This window comes from Oratosquilla oratoria, chromosome 29 (genome assembly GCF_046742065.1).
Source record: "Oratosquilla oratoria isolate Oo_2021 chromosome 29, ASM4674206v1, whole genome shotgun sequence".
Lineage (NCBI taxonomy): Eukaryota > Metazoa > Arthropoda > Malacostraca > Stomatopoda > Squillidae > Oratosquilla > Oratosquilla oratoria.
In genome coordinates this window covers 39840105-39865293 of record NC_134805.1, presented here as the reverse complement: position 1 = coordinate 39865293, position 25189 = coordinate 39840105, and the positions used below count along the sequence as shown (strand labels likewise).

General features: G+C 41.5%; 1 protein-coding gene across 3 annotated transcripts in view; it reads right to left on the bottom strand.

The window, feature by feature from the left end:
• The window catches only part of LOC143040734 (putative cysteine--tRNA ligase, mitochondrial), an 82671-nt gene extending 57529 nt beyond the window's left edge, over positions 1-25142 (bottom strand). The window contains exons 1-4 of one of the 3 annotated variants that reach the window (XM_076212113.1): positions 24983-25142; positions 15387-15504; positions 9109-9197; positions 8144-8232 (exon numbers count right to left, since the gene is read on the bottom strand). In XM_076212113.1, the coding sequence (XP_076068228.1) occupies positions 8144-8232; positions 9109-9197; positions 15387-15501 (293 nt within the window). In that variant the 5' untranslated portion in view covers positions 15502-15504; positions 24983-25142. Of the gene's footprint in view, positions 1-8143; positions 8233-9108; positions 9198-15386; positions 15506-24982 lie in introns of all 3 variants that reach the window. The other 2 variants (XM_076212114.1, XM_076212112.1) reach the window with 2 other exon arrangements.
• Positions 25143-25189: the final 47 nt, after the last annotated feature.

Here is a 25189-nt window from a genome sequence, read left to right as displayed (position 1 = left end):
TAATCTTACCCCATTTCACATCTGCTCTCCTCTTTGCCTCCTTTACCTTTTGCTTTACTTCTCTTTTCTTTTCTTTGTACCTCTCATATGACTCCCTCGTCCTATTTTGTAACCAATCTGTGAAAGCTCGCTTCTTCTCTTCTACAACCTTCTTTGTTTCCTCATCCCACCATTCACTACCCTTTCTTCTATTTCCTCCTGTCCTTCTTGTTCCACACACCATCTTTGCATACTTTGTGACTCCCTCCTTGAACCATCCCCATTCCTCCTCCACACCTACCTCTACTCTATCCTTCACTCCCTCCCACTCCTCCTTCAGCTTCTTCTTGTACTCCTTCTCCTTTTCCTTTTCATTTAAAGAGTTCACTCTAAGCACCTCCCTACCTTTTGTCCCTTTTCTCTTCCTCAATCTATCCTCCACTCTCAACTTACCTTTCACCAAAAAATGATCTGATATTCCCCCACCCTCTCCCCTTAGCACATGTACATCCTTAACTCTTCCTATCATAATCCTATTTACCACTACATAGTCCATTAATGCTCTATCTACCACCCTTCCCTCCACCACCCTCTCCCATGTGTACTTATGCTTGACTTTCTTCCGAAACACTGTATTTGCTATCATCAACTCTCTAGACACATTTCCACCATCAACTCTCCACTACGATTCTTTCCTGGAACTCCACATTTCCCAACCACTCCATCAATTGGATCATTTCCTACCCTAGCATTAAGGTCTCCCAGTACTATTACATTGATATTTCTCCCTAAATCCTCTATGCACTCATTTAAATATATCCAAAAAGCCTCCCTTTCTTCTATGCTCTTCTCACTGCCAGGCCCATATGCACTTAAAAAAACCCATATCTCCTTTCCCAGTTTCACCTTCATCCACATTATCCTAGAGGAAACCTCCTTCCACTCCACTACACATTTACCTATCTCTTCACTTACTAGTATAGCCACCCCTTCCCTCCCTCGCCCTCTCTTCACTCCTGATAACCTCCTAATTACATTCTCAAACCTACACTCGCCCTTCCCTTTCAGCTTAGTTTCACTCAAAGCCAACACATCCATCTTTCTTCTCACAAACATACTACCTATCTCTTCCCTTTTACTCTCATCTGTACCACATCCACGCACATTAAAAGACCCAAACCTTAGGGTACTGGTCGGAAAACTCCCAGACCCTCTTATGCCTTTGCTTTTTCTTTTAGGAATGTCCCCTGTGGGGCTACAAGGAGAAGGATGCCTAGTCCCAATCCCCGTCCCTTTCTTCTCGCCTCTTATGATCCAAGTGGAATTACTTGGTGGCAGTATTCTTTTCCCCTCACTCAAAGAAGGTAAAATGCCAGAAGACTGGAAAAATGATGATATTGTACCAATTGTACCAATTTATAAAGGAGGAAATAAGGAAGATCTAACAAATTAGACCAGTTTCCCTTACAAGCATACATACATACATACATATACCAAGGCTTTTTTCCCCCTTACCAGGGGGGTAGCCAAAAAGGACAAGGCACAAAAACATTCCCACCCATTTCATCCCCGAAAACACTCCACACCCCTCCACCCTCCCTCCCATCTTAGCACCTCCTAGATGACGGGGCATCCCTGCACCCTGTCCACTGCCCTGGGTCAGAAGCAGTGTCGCAGGACACAGCACATCCATAGCAAGGCCGCTTCATTAAATCGGCGACCCCCCATATAAAGGAGAGGACGGGGAGAAATCCCTTCGGGCTGCATCAAAAATTTTTGCTCACACACACTACCTCACCCCCATTCCCCCGTCCAATCCACCTCATGCATCACAACATTTTCCATATACAACCATTCCCCTCTCCAGTCCTTCCTCAACAGACATTCCCCTCTTCCCCAAAGCCCCTTTCACCCCCATCCATCTCATCCTAGTACGTCCCTTCATGTTCACTCCCTCCACATCTGTCTTCCATACCTCCTTTTCTAGTCTTCACTCATTCTTTCCATGTGTCCAAACCATCCTAATACTCTTTCATCAACCCTATCTCCCAGCTCCCTTTCCACCCCTGTTCCCCTCCTCACTTCCTCATTTCTCACTCTATCTAGCCTAGTAACCCCCATCATACTTCTCAGACACTTCATCTCAAACACATTCAAGTTCCTTCTCTCTTCCTCTCTCATGTTCCATGTTTCTGCTCCATACAGTGCTGTTGGCACAATCACTCCTTCATACAGTCTCCTCTTAGCATCCATTCCCAGATTCCTATTCCTCATTACACTTTTTAAACCACCAAGGCATTTACTCGCTTCTCTCAATCTACATTCTACCTCCACCTTCACTCCACCCTTTCCTGCCACATTTGCACCCAAATATCTAAAACTATCCACTTCCTCCAGTTGCTCTCCCTTAATGCTCACTTCCAGATTACTGCCACTTTCACCCCTTGTACATCTCATCACCTTACTTTTACCCACATTTATCTTCAGCTTTCTTCTATCACACACTCTCCCAAACTCTGTCACCAGCTTCCTCAATCCCTCCTCCGATCCTGCCACAAGCGCAGTGTCGTCTGCAAACAACAGCTGGCTCACCTCCCACTTTTCTCCATTTTCCTTAACCATCTCCAATCCCTGACCCACTACCCTTGCATTCACCTCTCGCACCACCCCTTACAAGCACAGTAGCTAAAATCTGTGAAAAAGTTATAAAAAGTTGATGGATAAAACATCTGGAGGATAACAATACATTGAATCCAAGACAATTAAGATTTAGACAGGGAAGATCATGTACAACTAATTTTATCTGCTTTTACTCAAGACTACTATATATGATACAAGAAAGGGATGGATGGATCGGTTGCGCTTTCCTAGATCTATAAAAAGCTTTTGATAAAGTCCCACACAAAAAACTATTAGGAAAACTGTAAACCAAAGGAGGGATACAAAGTAAACTATTGAAATGGATGGAGGACTTTTTGTATGGAAGAAAAATGAGGGTAATGCTCAGAGATAAGTCTTCTCCTTGGGAAGAGGTAATTAATGGAGTCCCACAAGGATCAGTGTTGGCTTCAATAATGTTTGCCATTTATATGAATGACATGGACAAGGGAGTGGAATATTACATGAGCTTCTTTGCAGATGATGTAAAATTGTTAAAGAAAGTGAGTACTGAAATGGACTGTGACTCATTACAGACCTGAACAGGGTGTGGGGATGGAGTCAGAAGTGGGAAGTGGAATTCAATATTAAAAAATGTAGCATAATGGAAATTGAAAAAATATATATATAAAAATGATGAAAAAGAAGTAAAGAAAGAGGGATCTGAAAAAGACCTGGGAGTGATCATCACAAAAGATATGTCCCCTGACAAACATATAAACAAAATTGTTGGCAAAACCTATAACTTACTAAGATCAATAAAAGTGGCTTTTACCTACTTGGATGAAGAAATGGTAAAGAAAATACTAGTCACATTGATAAGGCCTAAATTGGAGTATGCAGCGATGCTATAGTCACCCAGTACAAAAAAGAATAAAAGAAAGATTGAGAGAATCCAGTGAGCAGCTACGAAGATGGCTCTAGAACTAACAAAACTCTCATATGAAGAAAGATTGTTAAAATTGGAGTTGCTGACTCTGGAACTGAGAAGAGAAAGAGGTGACTTGTTGACTATCTACAGAATTATGAAAGGCATGGAAGTTCTTGATAAAGAAGATACTCAAATGGGATAAGAGAAACACAAGAGGACATGGAAAGAAGCTTAAAAAAGGACAATTATAGAACAAACCTGAAAAACATTGTGTGCAAAAACAATACAAGAATTTAGAGGAAATTGGATATGGAGGGATACACAGATGGGACACCATGATCTTAGCTCCCCTTCCTGTAAGATACAACTAGGTAAATACACATATGGAGTGACAGTGAACTCCGTCTCCAGACAACTCTCTGGGGACCCGCTATTGTGCTGGGACCTGTCTCCCAAGGGGACACTCCACTGTCATCAGATCTGAACAGTGACCAGAGAACCAGGTGTTTTGGACTACGCCCAACACCCGCAACAACAATCGATACTTCACCTTTTGTCATTGGCACACAACCAGAATCAACATTTCATTTCTTCATCATGTTTCTCATATGTTCTTTATTCTTTGTAATCCTTATGTAAATATATCCCATGCATGGATACTGAGAGTCCAGACTCACTCCATGCATTGTGATATGATGATATGGTTTAACGTCAAAAACTCCCCCTATTAGAAGGCTAGGACGGTGCCCCTCACAGGGGCTATGTACATACATATACCAAAGGCTTTTTCCCCCTAAATGGGGGGTAGCCAAAAAGAATAAGGCATAGAAACACCTCCCACCCATTCCATTTCCTATATATTCCACTCCCCTCCGTCTCATCTTGGCACCTCCTGGATGACGGGTCATCCCTGCATCCTGTCCACTGCCCTGGATCAGAAGCAGTGTCGCAAGACACAGCACATCCACAGCAGAAAAGGAGAAGACGGAGAGAAATCCCTTCATGCTGCATCAAATTTTTTCTCATACATACTTCCTCACCCCCCATCCCCCACCCACTCCCCCTCATGCATCACAGCATCATCTATACACAACCCCTCTCCATTCACCCCTATCTTCTGTCCTTTCCTGTCCTTCCTCAACAGACATTCCTCTCTTTTGTAATGCCCCTTTCACCTCATCCATCCATCTCATCCTAGGACGCCCCCTCATATTCACTCCCTCCACCTCCCCCTTCCACACTTATTTTACTAATCTTCCTTCACTCATTCTTTCCATGTGTCCAAACCATCCTAATACTCTTTCATCAACCCTATCTCCCAACTCCCTTTCCACCCCTGTTCTCCTCATTTCTCACTCTATCTAGCCTAGTAACCCCCATCATACTTCTCAGACATTTCATCTCAAACACATTCAAACTCCTTCTCTCTTCCTCTCTCACATTCCATGTTTCTCCCCCGTACAGTGCTGTTGACACAATCACTCCTTCATATAACCTCCTCTTAGCATCCATTTCCAGATGTCTATTTCTCATTACATTTTTTAATCCACCAAGGTATTTACTCGCTTCTCTCAATCTACATTCTACCTCCACCTCCACTCCTCCCTTTCCTGCCACATTCACACCCAAGTATCTAAAACTATCCACTTCCTCCAGTCTTTCACCCTTAATGCTCACTTCCAGCCTGCTGTCACTCTCTCCCCTTGTACATCTCATCACCTTACTTTTGCCCACATTTATCTTCAGATTCCTTCTTTCACACACCTTCTCAAACTCTGTCACTAACTTCCTCAATCCCTCCTCTGATCCTGCTACAAGCACAGTGTCGTCAGCAAACAACAGCTGGCTCACCTCCCACATTTCTCCATTTTCTTTAATCATCTCCAACCCCTGACCCACTAACCTTGCACCACCCCATCCATGTAAAGATTGAACAGCCAGGGCGACAACACATCCCTGATGAAGTCCCACCTTTACCTCAAACCATTCACTCTCTCCATTTCTAATCCTAACACAAGCTCTACTACTCTCGTAAAAACTCTTGACTGCTCTTAACAGCTTTCCTCCTATCCCATATATCTGCAGTACCTCCCACAGTGCCTTCCTGTCTACCCTGTCATAAGGCTTTTCCAGATCCATAAAAGCCCAAAAAACATCCTTACCTTTTTTTTTATAGCTTTCTCACATATCTGTCTTACAACAAAAATCTGATCTACACAACCCCTACCTGTCCTAAATCCACACTGTTCCTCACCAATTATTCCCTCTGTTCCTCTCCTAGTCCTCTCAATCAAGACCCTCCCATAAGCCTTCCCAACTACACTCAACAAGCTGATCCCTCTGAAACTACTACACTCACACTTGTCCCCCTTTCCCTTGTAAAGCGGAACTATACAGGCACTCCTCCAGTCCTCCGGCACTACCCTCTCTTAAACAAACATTAAATAACCTCACCAGCCAGTCCACCATAACTGTACCTCCTTTCTTCAGACATTCTGCACGGCATCCATCCAGACCAGGTGCTTTACCTGCTCTCATCATCTTAACATCTGCTTTCACTTCATCCTTCCCTATTTCTCCTCCATTTTCCTCACTCATCACGGTAATTTTCTTAGCGCTTCCCACTGCAACTGCCTTTCCCTCCCTATCCTCCTTCATATTTAGCAACTCCCTAAAATACTCTGCACACCTTCCTCTCACTGCCTTCTCTTCCATTATCATCTCTCCATCTGCACCTTTTACCTTTTCTTCTCTAGTTGATTCACCTCTTTCTCTTTTAATTTCCTTCCAAAACATCTTTTTATTACTTTCAACATTTTCTGTCATACTCTTACCCCATTTCACATCTGCTCTCCTCTTTGCTTCCTTTACCTTATGCTTAAATTCCCTTCTCTTTACTTTGTACCTCCCATACGATTCCCTCGTCCTAATTTGTAGCCAATCTATGAAATCATGCTTCTTCTCTTCTACACCCTTCTTTGCTTCCTCATCCCACCACTCACTACCCTTTCTTCTATTTTCTACCGCCTTCCTTGTTCCACACACCATCTTTGCACACCTTATGACTCCCTTCTTGAACCATCTCCATTCCTCCTCCACTCCTAGTTCTACTCTATCCTTTACTCCCTCCCACTCTTTCAGCTTCTCCTTATACTCATTCTCCTTTTTTTCTCATTTAAGCAGTTCACTCTAAGTACCTCCCTACCTTCTGCCCTTTTCCTCTTTCTCCACCTATTTTCCACTCTCAATTTACCTTCCACCAGAAAATGATCTGATATTCCCCCCCTCTCTCCCCTTAGAACATGTACATCCTTAACTCTTCCTATCATACTCCTGGTCACCACTATATAGTCCATTAATGCTCTATCTGCCACCCTTCCATCCACTACCCTCTCCCATGTGTAATTATGCTTGACTTTCTTCCTAAACACTGTATTTGCTATCATCAACTCTCATTCAAGACACATCCCCACCATCAATTCTCCATTACGATTTTTACCTGGAACTCCATACTTCCCAATCACTCCATCTATTAGTTTGTTTCCTACCCTAGCATTAAGGTCTCCCAATACAACTACATTGACATTTCTCCATAATCCCTCTATGTACTCATTTAAATATATCCAAAAAGCCTCCCTTCCCTCTACTCTTCCCACTACCAGGCCCATACACACTTACAAAAACTCACATCTCCCTTCCCAACTTCACCTTCATCCACATCAACTTTGAAGAAACCTCCTTCCACTCCACTACACGCTTACCTATCTCTTCACTTACTAGTATAGCCACCCCTTCTCTCCCTCGTCCCCTCTTCACTCCTGAGAACCTTCCAGTTACACTCCCAAACTCACACTCGCCCCTCCCTTTCATTTTAGTTTCACTCAAAGCTAGCACATCCATCTTTCTTTTCATAAACATACTGCCTATCTCTTCCCTTTTACTCTCATCTGTACCACATCCAAGTACATTAAAAGACCCAAACCTTAGGGTACTGGTTGGAAATCTCCTAGACCCTCTTATGCCTTTACTTTTTTTTTAGGAATGTCCCCTTTGGGACTACAGGTAGCAGGACTCCTAATCCTATCCCCCATCCCTCTTTGTATTCTTTTTAATTTCCTTGCTATGTATTTCCAAGGTCACTTTTTTTTTATTTCTCCATTGCAGGTCCTCATTTTGTAGGCAACAACCAATGCTTCTATCTCCAAAGAGTAAAAGTCATTGAGGTGGCAAAGGAGTGATTTTTATTTAAAGAGGAGAGCAGCAAAGAGGAGGGACTGTAGAAGTTATGTGAGATCAGTCTTCTTTTCTGAGTGAAGACTACGTTAATCTCTTATCATAAGAGTATGATGCACGACTGCGGTCTGTAGGTTCCTTATTGAGCAGGACCTGTGATAGATAATATCCCATCCAAGGTATATCCAAATTGGATATACACAATTATATGTCTGCATATACCCAAATTTACATATGGGCATACCAAAATTATATCTAACAGAAATTAGAGATTATCATGGGATATCAGGCAACCTAAAGCAAACTGATCCCCATCCAAAATGATGCATAACAAACTATAAATTAAATTTAGTCTGTCTTTAAAAATTTGTATGAACACTGGAGACACAAATAAAAACTTACAATGCATGTCCAATGTGAGCTGAGTCATACACTGTGGGTCCACACACATACCATCCAAGGATGCCAGGGTATATGGTCTTCAATGGAACCTACAAAAATTAAAAGCAATAAATACAAGGCATCACAGAGGAGAAGTATATGTACATCACCTCTGAAATTCAGAATGAATTACAGTGAAAGTTTGTTATATGCACAATTATGATGTATACTTTTTTCATTCTTAACCTACTGGACCTATCACCACTGACTGGTACCAGAAGTTCTATCTATCTCTATACTAAAAGGTTTCTTCGCCCTTCTGAGGGAGGTAGCCAGCCATGGTATGCACCCACCCCAACCCATCACACTCGCCCAGGCAACCGAAGCCCCTCCTGGGGATAGGTGCCATCTGCAAAGCGCTGGTGGCCAATGTTGTTTGCCACTGTTTGGCCCACAACTCTTGGGGTTAGGGGTGGTCCCACGACAAAGACATTGCGGCACCAGAATGTAACACTTCATCCCATACTATTCAACATGTCATGGAAGACTGCATTATACAAAATCATGCATGCAAACAACACAACATACACTCCATAAAGGATTTGTGGGAAAACCCCATTTCGGCTGTGTCATTCCTTGGGGATATGGGACTGCTCAGACAGACAGTCTAGGGAACAACAACAACAACAACAACAGCAACAACCCATCACATTCCCATCCGTCACCTCGTGGATGAAGGGTCATTCCTGTCTACTCACTACCTGGGTCAGAAGCAATGCAGCAAGACACAGCACAACCACAGCCAGTCCCCACTGTTTCATACCAGAAGTAACCTGATAAAAAGATCACTCAAACCCCTTTCTTCCTTTTCTGCTTCTAGCTAAACCCCCATAGGCACTCTTAATTAACACTATATTTTTTTTATATTAAGTGAAAAAGCACTGAGTGGTATCGTAATTTAAGCACTAAATATGTCAAATCATAACCTTTGATTTTGAAGCTGTATTGTAGACCATAACTCCAGTCTCATGCCCACCAGGAGGTATCCAGGATGTACTTGAAAATTTACAGGCACCTGTCGAAAAAATTGAGTAAAGCATAGCATATTAAAAAAATATGTGATGTAAATATATCTGTGTACATTATGTATTTATCTAGTTGTATTATATGGGAAAGGAGCGATGCTCGTGGTGACCCATCTTTGTATCTTTCAGCATCAAGTTTTTTCTTAACCCCTGCCATACGGTGACACCTACATAGGCGTCATGAGGAGCAAGTGGGTATGCGAGGATGCCGATGTCGGCGTCTTGATTATATTTATTGTAGTTGTACCTGCGTGACCCCCATACTCTGTAAACTGGCTTCATCATATTTTCTATGGTTATCAAAATTCACAGGTGAAAGAGAGAACGAGCAATACAGCGGTGACTTTATTTTTTATAATGCAAGTATTATGACGCAATATCGCACGTCTGGCAGCTAATGCTGCCCGCGAGATTTTGGCCCGGAGTGAAGGGGTTAAAATCTTCAATAGTGTTTGCACACACTGTTTCTTCATCTAGATTATTCCAGATATCCAGCACTCTGTGTAGGAAGCTAATTTTTTTTCAGATCTCTTCTATAGTTATCCTTTTTGAGTTTCTTTTCATGTCCTCTTGTTTTTCCATTGTCACTTTTTAGTAAATCATTCCTATCAAGGATTTCTATTCCTTTCATGATTCTATAGTCAGTAGATCACCTCTTTCTCTTCTCTGCTCCAGTGTTGGTAGTTCTAATTTGGATAATCTTTGTTCGTAGGTTAACTTGGAAAGAGCTGGTTCCAACTTTGTCATTGCTCTCTGTATTCTTTCTAATTTCTTTATATTCTTTTTTAGTACTGGGTGTCCATAGTGTCGCTGCATATTCCAGTTTTGGTCTTACTAATGTAACTAATATTTTTTAATAATTTCTTCATCCAAATAGTCAAATGACACTTTCATTGACCTTAATAGGTTGAAGGTTTCTCTGACTATTTTGTTGATATGTTTGTCCGGTGTCATGTCTTTGCTGATTATTACTCCAAGGTCTCTTGGGACGGAGAGGGGGGGGTCGCCGATTAAATGAAGCGGCCTTGCTGTGGATGTGCTGTGTCTTGCGACACAGCTTCTGACCCAGGGCGGTGGGCAGGGTGCAGGGATGACCCGTCATCCAGGAGGTGCTCAGATGAGAGGGAGGGTGGGAGGGGTGTGGAGTGTATTTAGGGATGAAATGGGTGGGAGTGTTTTTATGCCTTTCCCTTTTTGGCTACCTCCCTTGGAAGGGGGAAAAAGCCTTGGTATATATATGTATCAATTTTATAATTTTTTTATATTCTGTTTTTATTTTTTCCAAAATCCATTATACTACATTTCTTGATATTGAAGTTCACTTCCCACTTTTGAGTCCATTTCCAGATTTTGTCCAGGTCTGATTGTAATGATTCACAATCCTCCTCTGTTCTTACTTTCTTTAGTATTTTTGCGTCATCTGCGAAGAAATTCACATAACACTCCACTCCTTCATCCATGTCGTTTATATATGGCAAACATGATTGGAGCTAGCACCAACCCTTGCGGGACACCACTTATCATTTCTTCCCATTTCGAGTATTTGTCTCTAATTACTACCCTCATTTTTTTCCCAGTCAGTATTTACCTAGTTGTATTTTATGGAACGAGAGCTATGCTCATAGTGACCCGTTTTTGTATCTCTCCACATCCAGTTTATTCTTAAAATTGTGTATAGTTTTGGCACTCACTGTTTCTTCATTTAGTTTGTTCCAGACATCAATCACTCTATGTGGGAAGCTATTCTTTTTCAGGTCTCTTCTGTAACTGTCCTTCTTTAGTTTCTTTTCATGTCCTCTTGTTTCTCTTCTGTCCCACTTTAACAAATCATCTCTATCAAGAATTTCCATCCCTTTCATAATTCTGTAAATGGTCAACAAATCACCTCTTTCTCTTCTCTGTACCAGTGTTGACAGATGTAATTTCTCCAATTTTTGTTCGTATGTCAGATTTGACAGTGTAGGTGCCATTTTTGTCGCTGCTCTTTGGATTCTTTCTAATTTTCTTATGTTCTTCTTTGTGCTAGGTGCCCACAGTGTTGCAGCATATTCTAGTTTAGGTCTTATCAGTGTGTATGTATGCATGCATACATATGATTCACCAGTCTTGGATCACATGTTTGACTTGTATGTATGTACAGTATGCATGTATGTACATATGTATGTATACCCACAAGTGAGGTGGTTAGGCATGAGCAAGAACATCCTCACCCTTCTCATTCCTATAATGCTCATCTCTTTTACTTCTTCCTGCTTACTGGATAGAACCATTGATTATTGCCAATGAAATACTAATACCACCTATTTCTCACAACATTATTAATTCCCTTCAGACATTTACTTGACTCTTTTATTCTACATTTCACTTTCACATACAATTCTCCATTCCCTGCCACTTCCTCTAGCCTCTCACCCTTCATACTTGCATCCAACCTCTCACCATCATCATTCCTTGTATATCTCATCATTTTACTTTAGGTCATATCTACTCTAAAGTTTCTCCTCTCACATACTCTTTCGAACTGTCTTCAAATGCCTCAGTCTTTCCTAACAATCAGTTACAAGCACAGTGAATGAAACATAATAAGTTGCTCACTCAAAGAAGGAAAAGTAACAGAAGACTGGAAAAATGCTGATATCGTACCAATTTATAAAGGAGGAAATAAGGAAGACCCAACAAATTACAGACCTATTTCCCTTACAAGCACAGTGGCCAAAATTTGTGAAAAAGTTATAAAAAGTAGATGGATAAAACATCTGAAGGAGAACAATATACTAAATCTGAGACAATTCGGATTTAGACAGGGAAGATCATGTACCACAAATTTGATCTGTTTTTACTCAAGACTACTAGATATAATACAGGAAAGGGATGGATGGGCTGATTGTGCTTTCCTAGATCTACAAAAAGCTTTTGATAAAGTCCCACACAAAAAACTATTAAGAAAACTGGAAACCATAGGAGGGATACAAGGTAAACTACTGAAATGGATGAAGGACTTTTGCATAGAAGAAAAATGAGGGTAGTGCTCAGAGATAAGAGTTCTACTTGGGAAGAGGTGATTAGTGGAGTTCCACATGGATCAGTATTGGCACCAATAAGATTTGCTATTTATGTGAATAACATGGACAAGGGTGTGGAATGTTACATGAGCTTCTTTGCATATGACACAAAACTGTTAAAGAAAGTGAGTACTGAAACAGACTGTGACTCACTACAGAGAGATCTGAACAGGGTTTGGGAATGGAGTCACAAGTGGGAAGTGGAATTCAACATTAAGAAACATAGCATAATGACATACATACATACATATACCAAGGCTTCTTCCCCCTTACTAGGGAGGTAGCCAAAAAGGAAAGGGCATAAAATCATTCCCACCCATTCCATCCCCGAAAACACTCCACACCCCTCCACCCTCCCTCCCATCTTAGCACCTCCTAGATGACGGGTCATCCCTGCACCCTGTCCACTGCCCTGGGTCAGAAGCAGTGTCGCAAGACACAGCACATCCATAGCAAGGCCGCTTCATTAAATCAGCAACCCCCCCTCTCCGTCCCCCCATATAAAGGAGAGGACGGGGAGAAATCCCTTCGGGCTGCGTCAAAATTTTGCTCACACACACTACCTCACCCCCCATCCCCCTGTCCATTCCACCTCATGCAAAGGATTACAAAGGATTACAAAGGCAGGAGGGCTGCAGTTACCACAACATCTTCCATATACAACCATTCTCCATTCACCCCTGCCTTCTGTCCTCTCCCGTCCTTCTTCAACAGACATTCCCCTCTTCCCCAAAGCCCCCTTCACCCCATACATCTATCTCATCCTAGGACGTCTCCTTATGTTCACTCCCTCCACATCTGCCTTCCATACCTCCTTCACCAGTCTTTCCTCACTCATTCTTTCCATGTGTCCAAACCATCCTAATACTTTTTCATCAACCCTATCTCCCAGCTCCCTTTCCACCCTTGTTCTCCTCCTCACCTCCTCATTTCTCACTCTATCTAGCCTAGTAACCCCCATCATACTTCTCAGACACTTCATCTCAAACACATTCAAGCTCCTTCTCTCTTCCTCTCTTATGTTCCATGTTTCTGCTCCATACAGTGCTGTTGGCACAATCACTCCTTCATACAGTCTCCTCTTAGCATCCATTCCCAAATTTCTATTCCTCATCACACTTTTTAATCCACCAAGGCATTTACTCGCTTCTCTCAATCTACATTCTACCTCCATCTTTACTCCACCTTTTCCTGCGAGAGGTAAATGCAAGGGTAGTGGGTCAGGGATTGGAGATGGTTAAAGAAAATGGAGAAAAGTGGGAGGTGAGCCAGCTGTTGTTTGCAGACGACACTGCGCTTGTGGCAGGATCGGAGGGATTAAGGAAGTTGGTGACAGAGTTTGGGAGAGTGTGTGATAGAAGAAAGCTGAAGATAAATGTGGGTAAAAGTAAGGTGATGAGATGTACAAGGGGTGAAAGTGGCAGTAATCTGGAAGTGAGCATTAAGGGAGAGCAACTGGAGGAAGTGGATAGTTTTAGATATTTGGGTGCAAATGTGGCAGGAAAAGGTGGAGTAGCATAATGAAATTTGGAAAAAGTGAAAAAGGATATCAGTACAATATAAAATTGGTGCAAAGGAAGTAAAGAAAGACCTGGGAGTAATCATCACAAAGGATACGTCCCCTGACAAACAGATAAACAAAATTGTTGACGAAACCTATCACTTGTTAAGATCAATTAAATTGGCTTTTACTTATTTGGATGAAGAAATGGTATATAAAAAAAAAAAAAAAAAAAAAACATTGATAAGGCCTAAATTGGAGTATGTAGTGACACTATGGTCACCCAGTACTAAAAGAATATAAGGAAAATTGAGAGAATCCAGAGAGCAGCTGCAAAGATGGCCCCAACACTATCAAAACTCTCATATGAAGAGATTGTCAAAACTAGAATTACCAACTCTGGAACAAAGAAGAGAAAGAGGTGACTTGTTGACTATCTACAGAATTATGAGAGGTATAGAAGTTCTTGATAGAAAAGACTTAATAAATTGGGATAGGAGAAACACAAGAGGTCATGGAAGGAAGCTCTAAAAAGAGAGTTACAGAAGAGACCCGAAAAAGAACACCTTTCCCCACAGTGGTGGATGTATGGAACATACTAGGTAAAACAATAGTGTGTGCAAAAACAATACATGAATTTAAGAGCAAATTAGATATGGCAAGATACAGAGATGGGACACCACCCTTTCCCATAAGATACAACTAGGTACAACTAGGTAAATACTCATGTTGTATATGTACACTATATTCAGAGGTGGACTTGAAGTCCATAAACCAAATCCAGTGCATGGCTATATCATAAACTTACATGAAGCTGTTGGACTGCTGTTTATGTTGTATTAATTTGAAACTGTTTCTATCTGGCAGGAGGGCTGCAGTTACCAATTGTCAGATGTATTTGTGTGAAAAGGTAGAGGAAATACAAAGTTGATAGCAAGAGATCTTGGATCTAATCCAGAGAATGAATATCCTGCACCTCCAGATAGAGATAATGGTGCTGGTGGGTTTTGAGGATGGGCTGCATGGAAAGGATTTATTTTTATGATCCTGAGGTTTAGACTAACTTACCAGACACTGCCACTAAAAAATCTTACATTATAATTGTTATCACCTATTCTATGACTGCAAATAGCACTTTTCCTTGCCTATGAATTTTCCTTTGAGGATTTATAAAGTGAGATATCTTTTTTAAGAAGGAAATAGGGAAGGATAGGTTTACAAAGAGAGTGGTTAACAAATGGAATAGACTTAGTAACCATATAGTGAGCGCTGAAACAATTGTTTGTTTTAAGAGAAAATTAGATAACTTTATGGACAGGGATGGCAGGTGGTAAGAGACATGAATCTGCTTAATAGAGGCTTTATGGTCTCATGAAGTCTCCTCCATTCTTATGTTCTTTCCTCCACTATTCTTCTTCCTCTCTGTAGGAAAGCAGACCTTTCTGCTTTAAAGTCACGATGTTCAGAAATAAAGACATTTCATTTTACCTGGTGGGCTTCCAAGGCCTGTACCTGTTCAGGAGGAGTCCACAGAAGCCACACATAGCTGATGTGCCTATCACAAGGTATTAATTCAGAAAGAGAAAAAAACTGAACAACATGTATTTTGTATGTACCTTTGGTAACCCTGGTAAGTGCTTTGGTGAATGTGTCATTAAGGATGGGAAGAAATCTGCCTCTGATTTTCCTGAAAGACCTGGAGGTCACACATCCAGTAATTGCTGCAGCCATTATCTGAAACAAAGAATAATTAATATTTTATATCTATATATTTTTCACATAATGGTAGGAAATCTGACGTGTTCCGATAAAGACTCCACTTCACTATACACAAATACAGGAACTGAAATATAATCAAATATCTATGAATGTCTTGTGATGATGCTATTTTCTCCCACCACAATGCAGTTACCCTAAATACAAGCAAACTGCTGGCTGGATACTTTGTACTTTTTCCTCCAGAATGCCTATTGACCACTTTGGTAAGATGACGCCTATGTAGACATCATGAGGGGCGAGTGGATACACGAGGATGCTGGTGTCAGTTTCTTGATTATATAGATCACATTTGCTGTGTTTATTATTACCCAGAGTAAAAGAGTATGAGTAATACAGCAGTGACTTTATATTTTATAATGCGAGTAGTGTGATGCAAATTACATATGGCAGTTTCTGCTGCACATGAGAATTTGACTCATACTGAAGTGGTTAACTTTGTGGAGACCTTGTTCAACTAGCATTACATAACTACAGTCAATTGTAGTCTCTATAGTGCATCTGATATCAAAACTCTGGAGGCAATTTGATATATTTTTTACAAATCAAGTTGCTGATGTAAGTAGATTATAAAGACAGACTGAAAATAAATTGATGTAAGTGTGAAGTGGGTTGGAGTGGGTGTGTGCCTTTGGCTTGGCTACCTCCCTAATATGAGGGGAGAAGCCCTTGGTGTGTGTGTATTTACCTAATTGTATTATACAGGAAGGGAGCTATGCTCATGGTAACCACTCTTTGTATCTTTCAGCATCCAGTTTTTTCTTAAAATCTTGAATAGTGTTTGCACACACTGTTTCTTTATCTATATACCAAGACCTTTTTCCCCCTCAAGAGAAAGTTAGCCAAGTCAGAGGCACATGTCTACTCCTACCCATTTCATTCCCTTCCACCACTCCTATCTCAGCTCCTCATGGATGACAGGTCATCCCTGCATCCCCCAACTGCCCTGGGTTAAATGCAATGCAGCAAGACACAGTACATCCATAGCAAGGCTGCTTCACTTAATTGGCAACCCCCCCCTCTCCATCCCCCCATGCAGAAAAAGAGATGGTGGGAAGTCCCTTCAGGTTGCATCAAAATATCACTCACATATAAGCACTCCCTACACCCCTATCCCTCCCTTTATATATATATATATATGTATATATATATATATATATAAATATACTTATATATATATACATATATATATATATATATATATATATATATATATATTAACCACAATACACTTTAATTCTAAGCCATCAACATCGAGGGAGACTTGAGAAGGCCAACATGCAGAAAATGAAATGTGGTACAGCCAAGGACTCGAACCTGGACTAGCATGCAACAAGTGTTAGTGACTTGGCCGATTGTGCCATCAAGAGAGATGTCACATGCTAGCCCAGGTTTGAGTCCTTGACCATACCATGTTTCAATTTCTGCATGTTGGCCTCCTCAAGTCTCCCTCGATGTTGATGGCTCAGAATTAAAGTGTATTGTGGTTGATAAAAATGTATATCTGTTTACTGGGACCCATTAAGTGTTGTATATATATATACTGTATATGGATGATGTTGTGATTGCATGAGGTGGAATGGGCAGGGGGATGGCGGATGAGGTAGTATGTGTGAGCAAAATTTGATGCAGCCCTAAGGGATTTCTCCCCGTCTTCTCCTTTTATGCAATGGGGGGACGGAGAGGGGGAGTCGCCAATTTAATGAAGCGGCCTTGCTGTGGATGTGCTGTATCTTGTGACACTGCTTCTGACCCAGGGCAGTGGACAGGGTGCAGGGATGACCCGTCATCTAGGAGGTGCTAAGATGGGAGGGAGGGTGGAGGGGTGTGGAGTGTATTCAGGGATGGAATGGGTGGGAATGATTTTATGCCTTTTCCTTTTTGGCTACCTCCCTTGTAAGGGGGAAAAAGCCTTGGTATATGTATGTATGTATGTGTATGTATATATATATACAGATGCTCCTCTAGTTACGTTCATTCGTTTTACGTTTTTTCGATTTTACGTTTGAACTGACTGTAAAAAAATTGTAAAAAAAAAAAAAAAAAAAAAATTGAGTGAATTTTTAGTTTAGCGCGCTCTCCATAGTTCAAACGATACTTACGCATGACACTGCGTCCATTGTTTACATGGAACAAACGACAGACTGAATGTGCCTTGACTCATCTTCCTCCTCCCCCTCCATCTCAATTTATGTTGCTTGAATTTAATTTATTTGAAATTAATGTTATTATTTTACAATGTTATGTGTATAATTAATGATTTAGGGGTGTTTTATAAGATACGGTAATAGAATTTACGGATGTATAGTACAGTAACAACTTACGTTCATTTTCAACTTATGTTCGGCCGTTCGGAACGTAACTAAAACGTAAGTTGAGGAGCGTCTGTATATATATATGAGAAAGGTGGAAGGAGTGAATATGAGGGGGGCATCCTAGGATGAGATGGAAGGATGGGGTAAAAAGGACATTACAAAAGAAAGGAATGTCTATTGAGGAAGGACAGGAGAGGACAGAAGATAGGGGTGAATGGAGAAGGGTTGTGTATAGATGAGGCTGTGATGCATGAGGGGGAGTGGGTGGGGGATGGAGAGTGAGGAAATATGTACTGTATGAGAAATAATTTGACGCAGCCCGAAGGGATTTCTCCCCGTCTTCTCCTTTTCTGCATGAGGAGATGGAGAGGGGGGGTCGCCGAATTAATGAAGCGGCCTTGCTGTGGATGTGCTGTGTCTTGCGACACTGCTTCTGACCCAGGGCAATGGACAGGATGCAGGGATGACCCATCATCCAGGAGGTGCCAAGATGAGAGGGAGGAAGGAAGGTGGAGGGGAGTGGAATAGGTGGGGGTGGTTTCTATGCCTTTTTCTTTTTGGCTATCCCCCATGTAAGGGGGGAAAAAGCCTTTGGTATATATATGTATATATATATACAGTATATATGTGTATATATATATACATTTATATATGTATATATATATACAGTATATATATGTATATATACATATACATACATACATATATATATATATATATATACACACATATATATATGTATATATATATATATATATAAATCTTTACCTCTATGAAAGCAGATTTTAACCTCTATTGTATGAATTATCAAAGAAAATTCAATATATATCCTGATTGCAGCAAACAAAATTTCTCTTTTATTTTTATTTATTTTTCTTGCTGCAAGGAATTTGATGGAAAAATAATTTCATAGCATTATTACCCAAGCACTGTAGCCCCCAGGGATAAAATAATTTCAGTATTGCTGACCTGCGAGCCAGCACTCCATCCCATAGGTTGGGCATTTATGACCTCTACACTCTCATCCCAGAGGGTAAAAGCTCTTGATCATGAATCCAACATATAATCTAAGACTAAGACCATGGTGATTCACATACATAGAAAAATTATATTTAATATTGGAGTAAAACTATGGCCATACAGATGATACATGATATGACAATTCTGACTACTGGAAAAGAAAGATGGCCTAAATTTAATTACTATATGTCTGTGAAATATCAACTCATAATTTGCAGTACCTATTTTTTTTTTTTTTTTTTTGTCAAATAAAAAATAAAGAAAAAAATTGTCTCATCCCCTTGAAAAAGGACATTACATTAACTTAATGATTAAGGAACTTGAAACCACTCCCACCCCACAAGAGGGAATAACACCTTAGACCTATATTTCACAAACAACCACGACTCAATGATTGCTTACAGTACAGAAGAAACCATACTCTCTGACCACAAATTAAAAATAAACTTGGCATACAAGAAAAGTAGGACTGGGATATCAGAAAATGACAGCTCAGATACATCGCCCTTTGCCGAATATAACTTCAACAAATATATAGAGTGGGTTGAAATTAACAAACACACTGATGACATTAAAAGGGATCAAATTATGGAGGATGAGGACCCTAACACTATGCTCCAAATCCTACTTGATAAGCTACTAGACCTATGCCACCTATATATCCCAAAAAGAAAAACCCAGAGAAATAGCCATGCCAACATCCCCCGAGATAAGCAAATATTAATGAGAAAGAGAATGAAACTCAACAAACAGCTCTCTAAAACACATAATGTCATAAGCAAAACTGCAATTCAGAGAAAACTAAGAATAATCGAAGAAAATATATTGCAATCACACACGGAACAAAGAGTACTAGAGGAAAACCAGGCAGTAAATAAGATTAAGTATAACCCCAAATACTTTTTCAGCTACTGCAAAAGATACAAAACAAAGACACAAATTGGCCCACTAAAATGCCACAGGGATGATAGAAAAAGACCCTGCAGCAATCTGTGACCTGTTATTGCAACAATATAACAGTGTCTTTAGCTCCCCAGGTCAGCATAAAACTGTACAAAACCCAGGAGAATTCTTCGCAGAGAACCCTGAACAGCTGCAAATCACCGACTTGGACATCACAGCTGAAGACATGTCTCAAACAATTTGTCCTATGGCAAACAGATAAACAAAATTGTTGGAGAATCCTACAACTTGCTAAGATCAATAAAAATGGCATTTACATATTTGGCCGAAGAAATTATTTAAAAAATATTGGTCACACTGATAAGCCCTAGACTAGAATATGTGGAGACATTGTGGTCACCCAGTACCAAAAAGAATATAAAGAAAATAGAAAGAATCCAGAGAGCAGCAACAAAAATGGCACCTGCACTTGCAAACTTGTCATATGAGGAGAGATTGGCTAAACTAGATTTACTGACTCTGGAGCAAAGAAGAGAGAGAGGTGACCTACTGACCATCTACAGAATCATGAAAGGCACAGAAATACTTGATAGAGAGGACTTGTTAAACTGGGACAGGAGAAGCACAAGAGGACATGGAAAGAAAATAAAAAAACATAGCTATAGAAGAGATCTGAAGAAAATCAGTTTTCCACAAAGAGTGGTAGACACTTGGAACAAACTGGACAAGGAAATAGTATGCGCAAAAACCATTTATGAGTTTAAAAGCAAACTAGACACTGCAAGATACAAAGGCAGGACACCACGAGCGTAGCTCCCCTTCCCGCAAAATACACCTAGGTAAATACAACTAAGTAAATACAGTCTGCAATAAAAGAACAGAGACCAAATGCAGCTGCTGGACCAGATGGAGTACCAACCATGCTATTCCTAAACTGTAGAAATACCCTGGCAAAACTGCTGCTTAGATTATGGAGAAAGTCCCTAGACACAGGAATAATCCCGGAGCTCTTCAAAACTGCCACTGTGTCCCCGATATACAAGGGAGGAGACAGATGCATCCCTAAAAACTATAGACCAGTTGCTCTAACATCACACCTGATCAAGATCTTTGAAAAGAGTGTTCGCAATTACATAGTGAAGTACATGGAGGACAAGCAACTACTCAATGACAACCAGCACGACTTCAGAAAAGGAAGATCCTGCTTATCAAAGCTCCTGGCTCATCATGATTGGGTCCTACACAACCTTGCTGAGGGGAAGAACATAGATGTAGTGTTCCTTGATTTTGTAAAGGCCTTTGATACAGTAGACCATGGAATACTGTTACACAAACTGGGCGTGTGGATCCATGCATTCCTCACAGGAAGCCTACAGTCTCAGTAGGAGGGTCCCAATCATAAAAAGCACAGGTAATCTGTGGTGTACCCCAAGGCTCTGTATTGGGCCCACTCCTATTCCTGATCTACATGGGAGATATAAATGAGGGAGTGAATGGCTCTAGCCTCTCCTCATTTGCCGATGACACTAGTAATTGGTGAGGAACAGTGTGGATTTAGGACAGGTAGAGGTTGTGTAGATCAGATCTTTGTGGTAAGACAGATATGTGAGAAAGCTATAGGAAAGGGGAAGGATGTTTTTTGGGCTTTTATGGATCTGGAAAAAGCTTATGATAGGGTAGACAGAAAGGCACTGTGGGAGGTTATGCAGATTTATGGGATAGGAGGAAAGCTTTTGGGAGCTGTCAAGAGTTTTTATGAGAGTAGTAGAGCTTGTGTCAGGATTAGAAATGGAGAGAGTGAGTGGTTTGAAGTAAAGGTGGGACTTCGTCAAGGATGCGTTATGTCGCCCTGGCTGTTCAACTTATACATGGATGGGGTGGTGCGAGAGGTGAATGCTAAGGTAGTGGGTCAGGGATTGGAGATGGTTAAAGAAAATGGAGAAAAGTGGGAGGTGAGCCAGCTGTTGTTTGCGGACGACACTGCGCTTGTGGCAGGGTCAGAGGAGGGATTGAGGAAGCTGGTGGCAAAGTTTGGGAGAGTATGTGATAGAAGAAAGCTAAAGATAAATGTGGGTAAAAGTAAGGTGATGAGATGTACAAGGGGTGAAAGTGGCAGTAGACTGGAAGTGAACATTAAGGGAGAGCGACTGGAGGAAGTGGATAGTTTTAGATACTTGGGTGCAAGTGTAGCAGGAAAAGGTGGAGTGAAGGTGGGGGTAGAATGTAGATTGAGGGAAGCGAGTAAATGCCTTGGTGGATTAAAGAGTGTAATGAGGAATAGACATTTGGGAATGGATGCGAAGAGGAGACTGTATGAAGGAGTGATTGTGCCAACAGCACTGTATGGGGCAGAAACATGGAACATAAGAGAAGAAGAGAGAAGGAGTTTTAATGTGTTTGAGATGAGGTGTCTGAGAAGTATGGTGGGGGTTACTAGGCTGGATAGAGTGAGAAATGAGGAGGTGAGGAGGAGAACAGGGGTGAAAAAGGATTTGGGAGATAGGGTTGATGAAAGAATATTAGGATGGTTTGGACACATGGAAAGAATGAGTGAAGAAAGACTAGTAAAAGAGGTATGGAAGGCAGATGTGGAGGGAGTGAACATGAGGGGACGTCCTAGGATGAGGTGGATGGATGGGGTGAAGGGGGCTTTGGGGAAGAGGAAGGAAGGGAGAGGACGGAAGACAGAGGTGAGTGGAGAATGGTTGTATATGGAAAATGTTGTGATTGCATGAGGAGGAATGGGCGGGGGGGTGGGGGGGGGTTGTAGTATGTGTGAGTAAATTTTGACGCAGCCCGAAGGGATTTCTCCCCGTCCTCTCCTTATATGCAAGGGGGGACGGAGAGGGGGGGTCGCCGATTAAATGAAGCGGCCTTGCTGTGGATGTGCTGTGTCTTGCGACACTGCTTCTGACCCAGGGCGGTGGGCAGGGTGCAGGGATGACCCGTCATCCAGGAGGTGCTCAGATGAGAGGGAGGGTGGGAGGGGTGTGGAGTGTATTTGGGGATGAAATGGGTGGGAGTGTTTTTATGCCTTTCCCTTTTTGGCTACCTCCCTTGGAAGGGGGAAAAAGCCTTGGTATATGTATGTATGTACTAGTCTGAGCCTACCAATCACCAGTACTGAAGATGTACCTAAGCTCCAGAGAGACCTAGATACTGTATATGCCTGGGCCTCAAGAAATAACATGGTCTTCAATGAAGAAAAGTTTGAATTACTGCGACATGGCCAACATCAAGAAATAAAAACTGAAACAAACCTACTCACAGAAGGAGGCCATGAAATTAGCGCACTTCAGACCGCTATATGCCTGAGGGTACATCTGGGAGAAGACTGCACATTTCACCACCACATAGGCGAAACTGTGAGAAGAGTGAGAGGGATGGCAGGCTGGGTACTCAGAACCTTCTATACCACAGAACCCAAAATAATGTTGACCCTTTAGAACACCATGATATAGCCACTCTTAGACTACTGTAGCCAGCTGTGGTCCCCTCACAAAAGAGGAGAAATTCAGCAATTAGAGGCTGTCCAATGCTCTTACACCAGGCAAATCAGAGGAATGAGGGAATTAAGCTACTGGGGACGTCTCAAAAAGTTGGGGCTCTACTCTCAACAACGAAGAAGAGAAAGGTATTGCGCAATCTATGTATGGAAAATAACTGAAGGAAAGGTACCTAACCCAGCACCCCATTCACTGCAGCCTTACAGCTCTGAACATGCAGGGAGGAAAATAACAAGAAAGACAATACCAACCAGAGCTCCGGAAAGGATCAAGGCCCTGCTAGTGAATAGCCTGAGCCAAGAGGGTCCAAAGACCTTTAATGCCCTCCCGAGAAAGATAAGAGATATCACCAGCTGTACAGTGGACAGACTGAAGGCTGGACTGGATAAATTCCTATCATCAGTACCAGCCAAACCACCTATACCAGGCTACACTGCTGGATGCCAGTCGACAAACACCATACCAGACCAGGTGACCTTAAAGAAATTGGACACCAGGAATGGTAACAGTGGCGGATCACCGTGGCTGTGAAGAGGTCTTCTAGACATATCCACAATCCAAGTGAGTAAAGTAAGCTATATTTTATATAATGTTTATCTATTCAACACCACATCATGCAGTCAGTAAATAGAGCAAGAGGGATGGCCAGCTGGGTCCTAAGGACCTTCTCCTCAAGAGAGGTTCAAGTGATGCTTACCCTCTGGAAGTCGCTTATCCAACCGATACTGGACTATTGTAGCCAACTCTGGTCACCACACAAATGCGGAGACATCCAGATGCTTGAAGCTGTCCAACGGAACTACACCAGGCGCATCAAAGGGATGCAAGATCTCAACTATTGGGATCGCCTGGGAGCACTAGGCCTATACTCTCAACAGAGGAGGAGAGAAAGATACAGGGCCATTTACACATGGAAAATCCTTGAGGGACTTGTTCCGGACCCCACGCCCTCTACAATCAAGCCATACCACAGTATAAGGCATGGGCGCAAATGTGAGAGACAAACTCTCCCATCAAGAGCCCCGGAAAGGATTAAGACCCTACTGGCAACCAGCCTAGGCCATGAGGGTCCAAAAATCTTCAATGCCCTCCCAAAGGAGGTGAGAGAGAAAACTAAATGCTCGGTGGACAGCTTCAAACATGCACTGGACAGGTTCCTGCGGAAGGTGCCAGACGAGCCTCCAGTGCCAGGCTACACTGGCACTGCCATCAGTAGGTTCTCTCAAAACACACTACCAGACCAACTGACCCTCGCAAGGAAGGACAACAGGACTGGCAGCAGCGGTAGTCCACTACGGCTGTGAGGATCGACCTCAGAACTTCACTAAGTAAACTAAGTAAGTAAACTAAGTAAGTATTCAAAATCAGTGATCAAATTTGTATACAAAACCCCTGAGGAACCACAAGTTCTGGGGTATATGGCATAGTTTATGACACTAATTCCATCACAAATACGATGAATTCGAGTGCGTAAGGGAGCATTACTACTGTGATCCAAAAATCAAAATAGTTAATAGATACAAAATCATAAAAATGACACACGATTTCAAGTTTCTATCTTTAACATGAATTGTTTAATTAATTCATGTCAAGCCTTTACGTTTACTGTATCCAAGTTGCCCTACAATTCCACTTCCATTCCTGGTTATATATTTCTTGTAATGTTACACATTACAATTTAAAATACTCTACCTGCCAATACTTTCCATCACATTCCCTGATGTCTTCTGTTTACTATCGAGTCTAGTGATCAGCCGATGTGAATATTCAATATATTAGATAAGTAGGCATGTAATCTCTTTTTCACTTACCTTACTAGGTAAGCATTATCACTTGTAAAAATAAATATGTATGTTTAAAAATTAAGATTGTCATTTAGTTGATAAGAATATAATATAG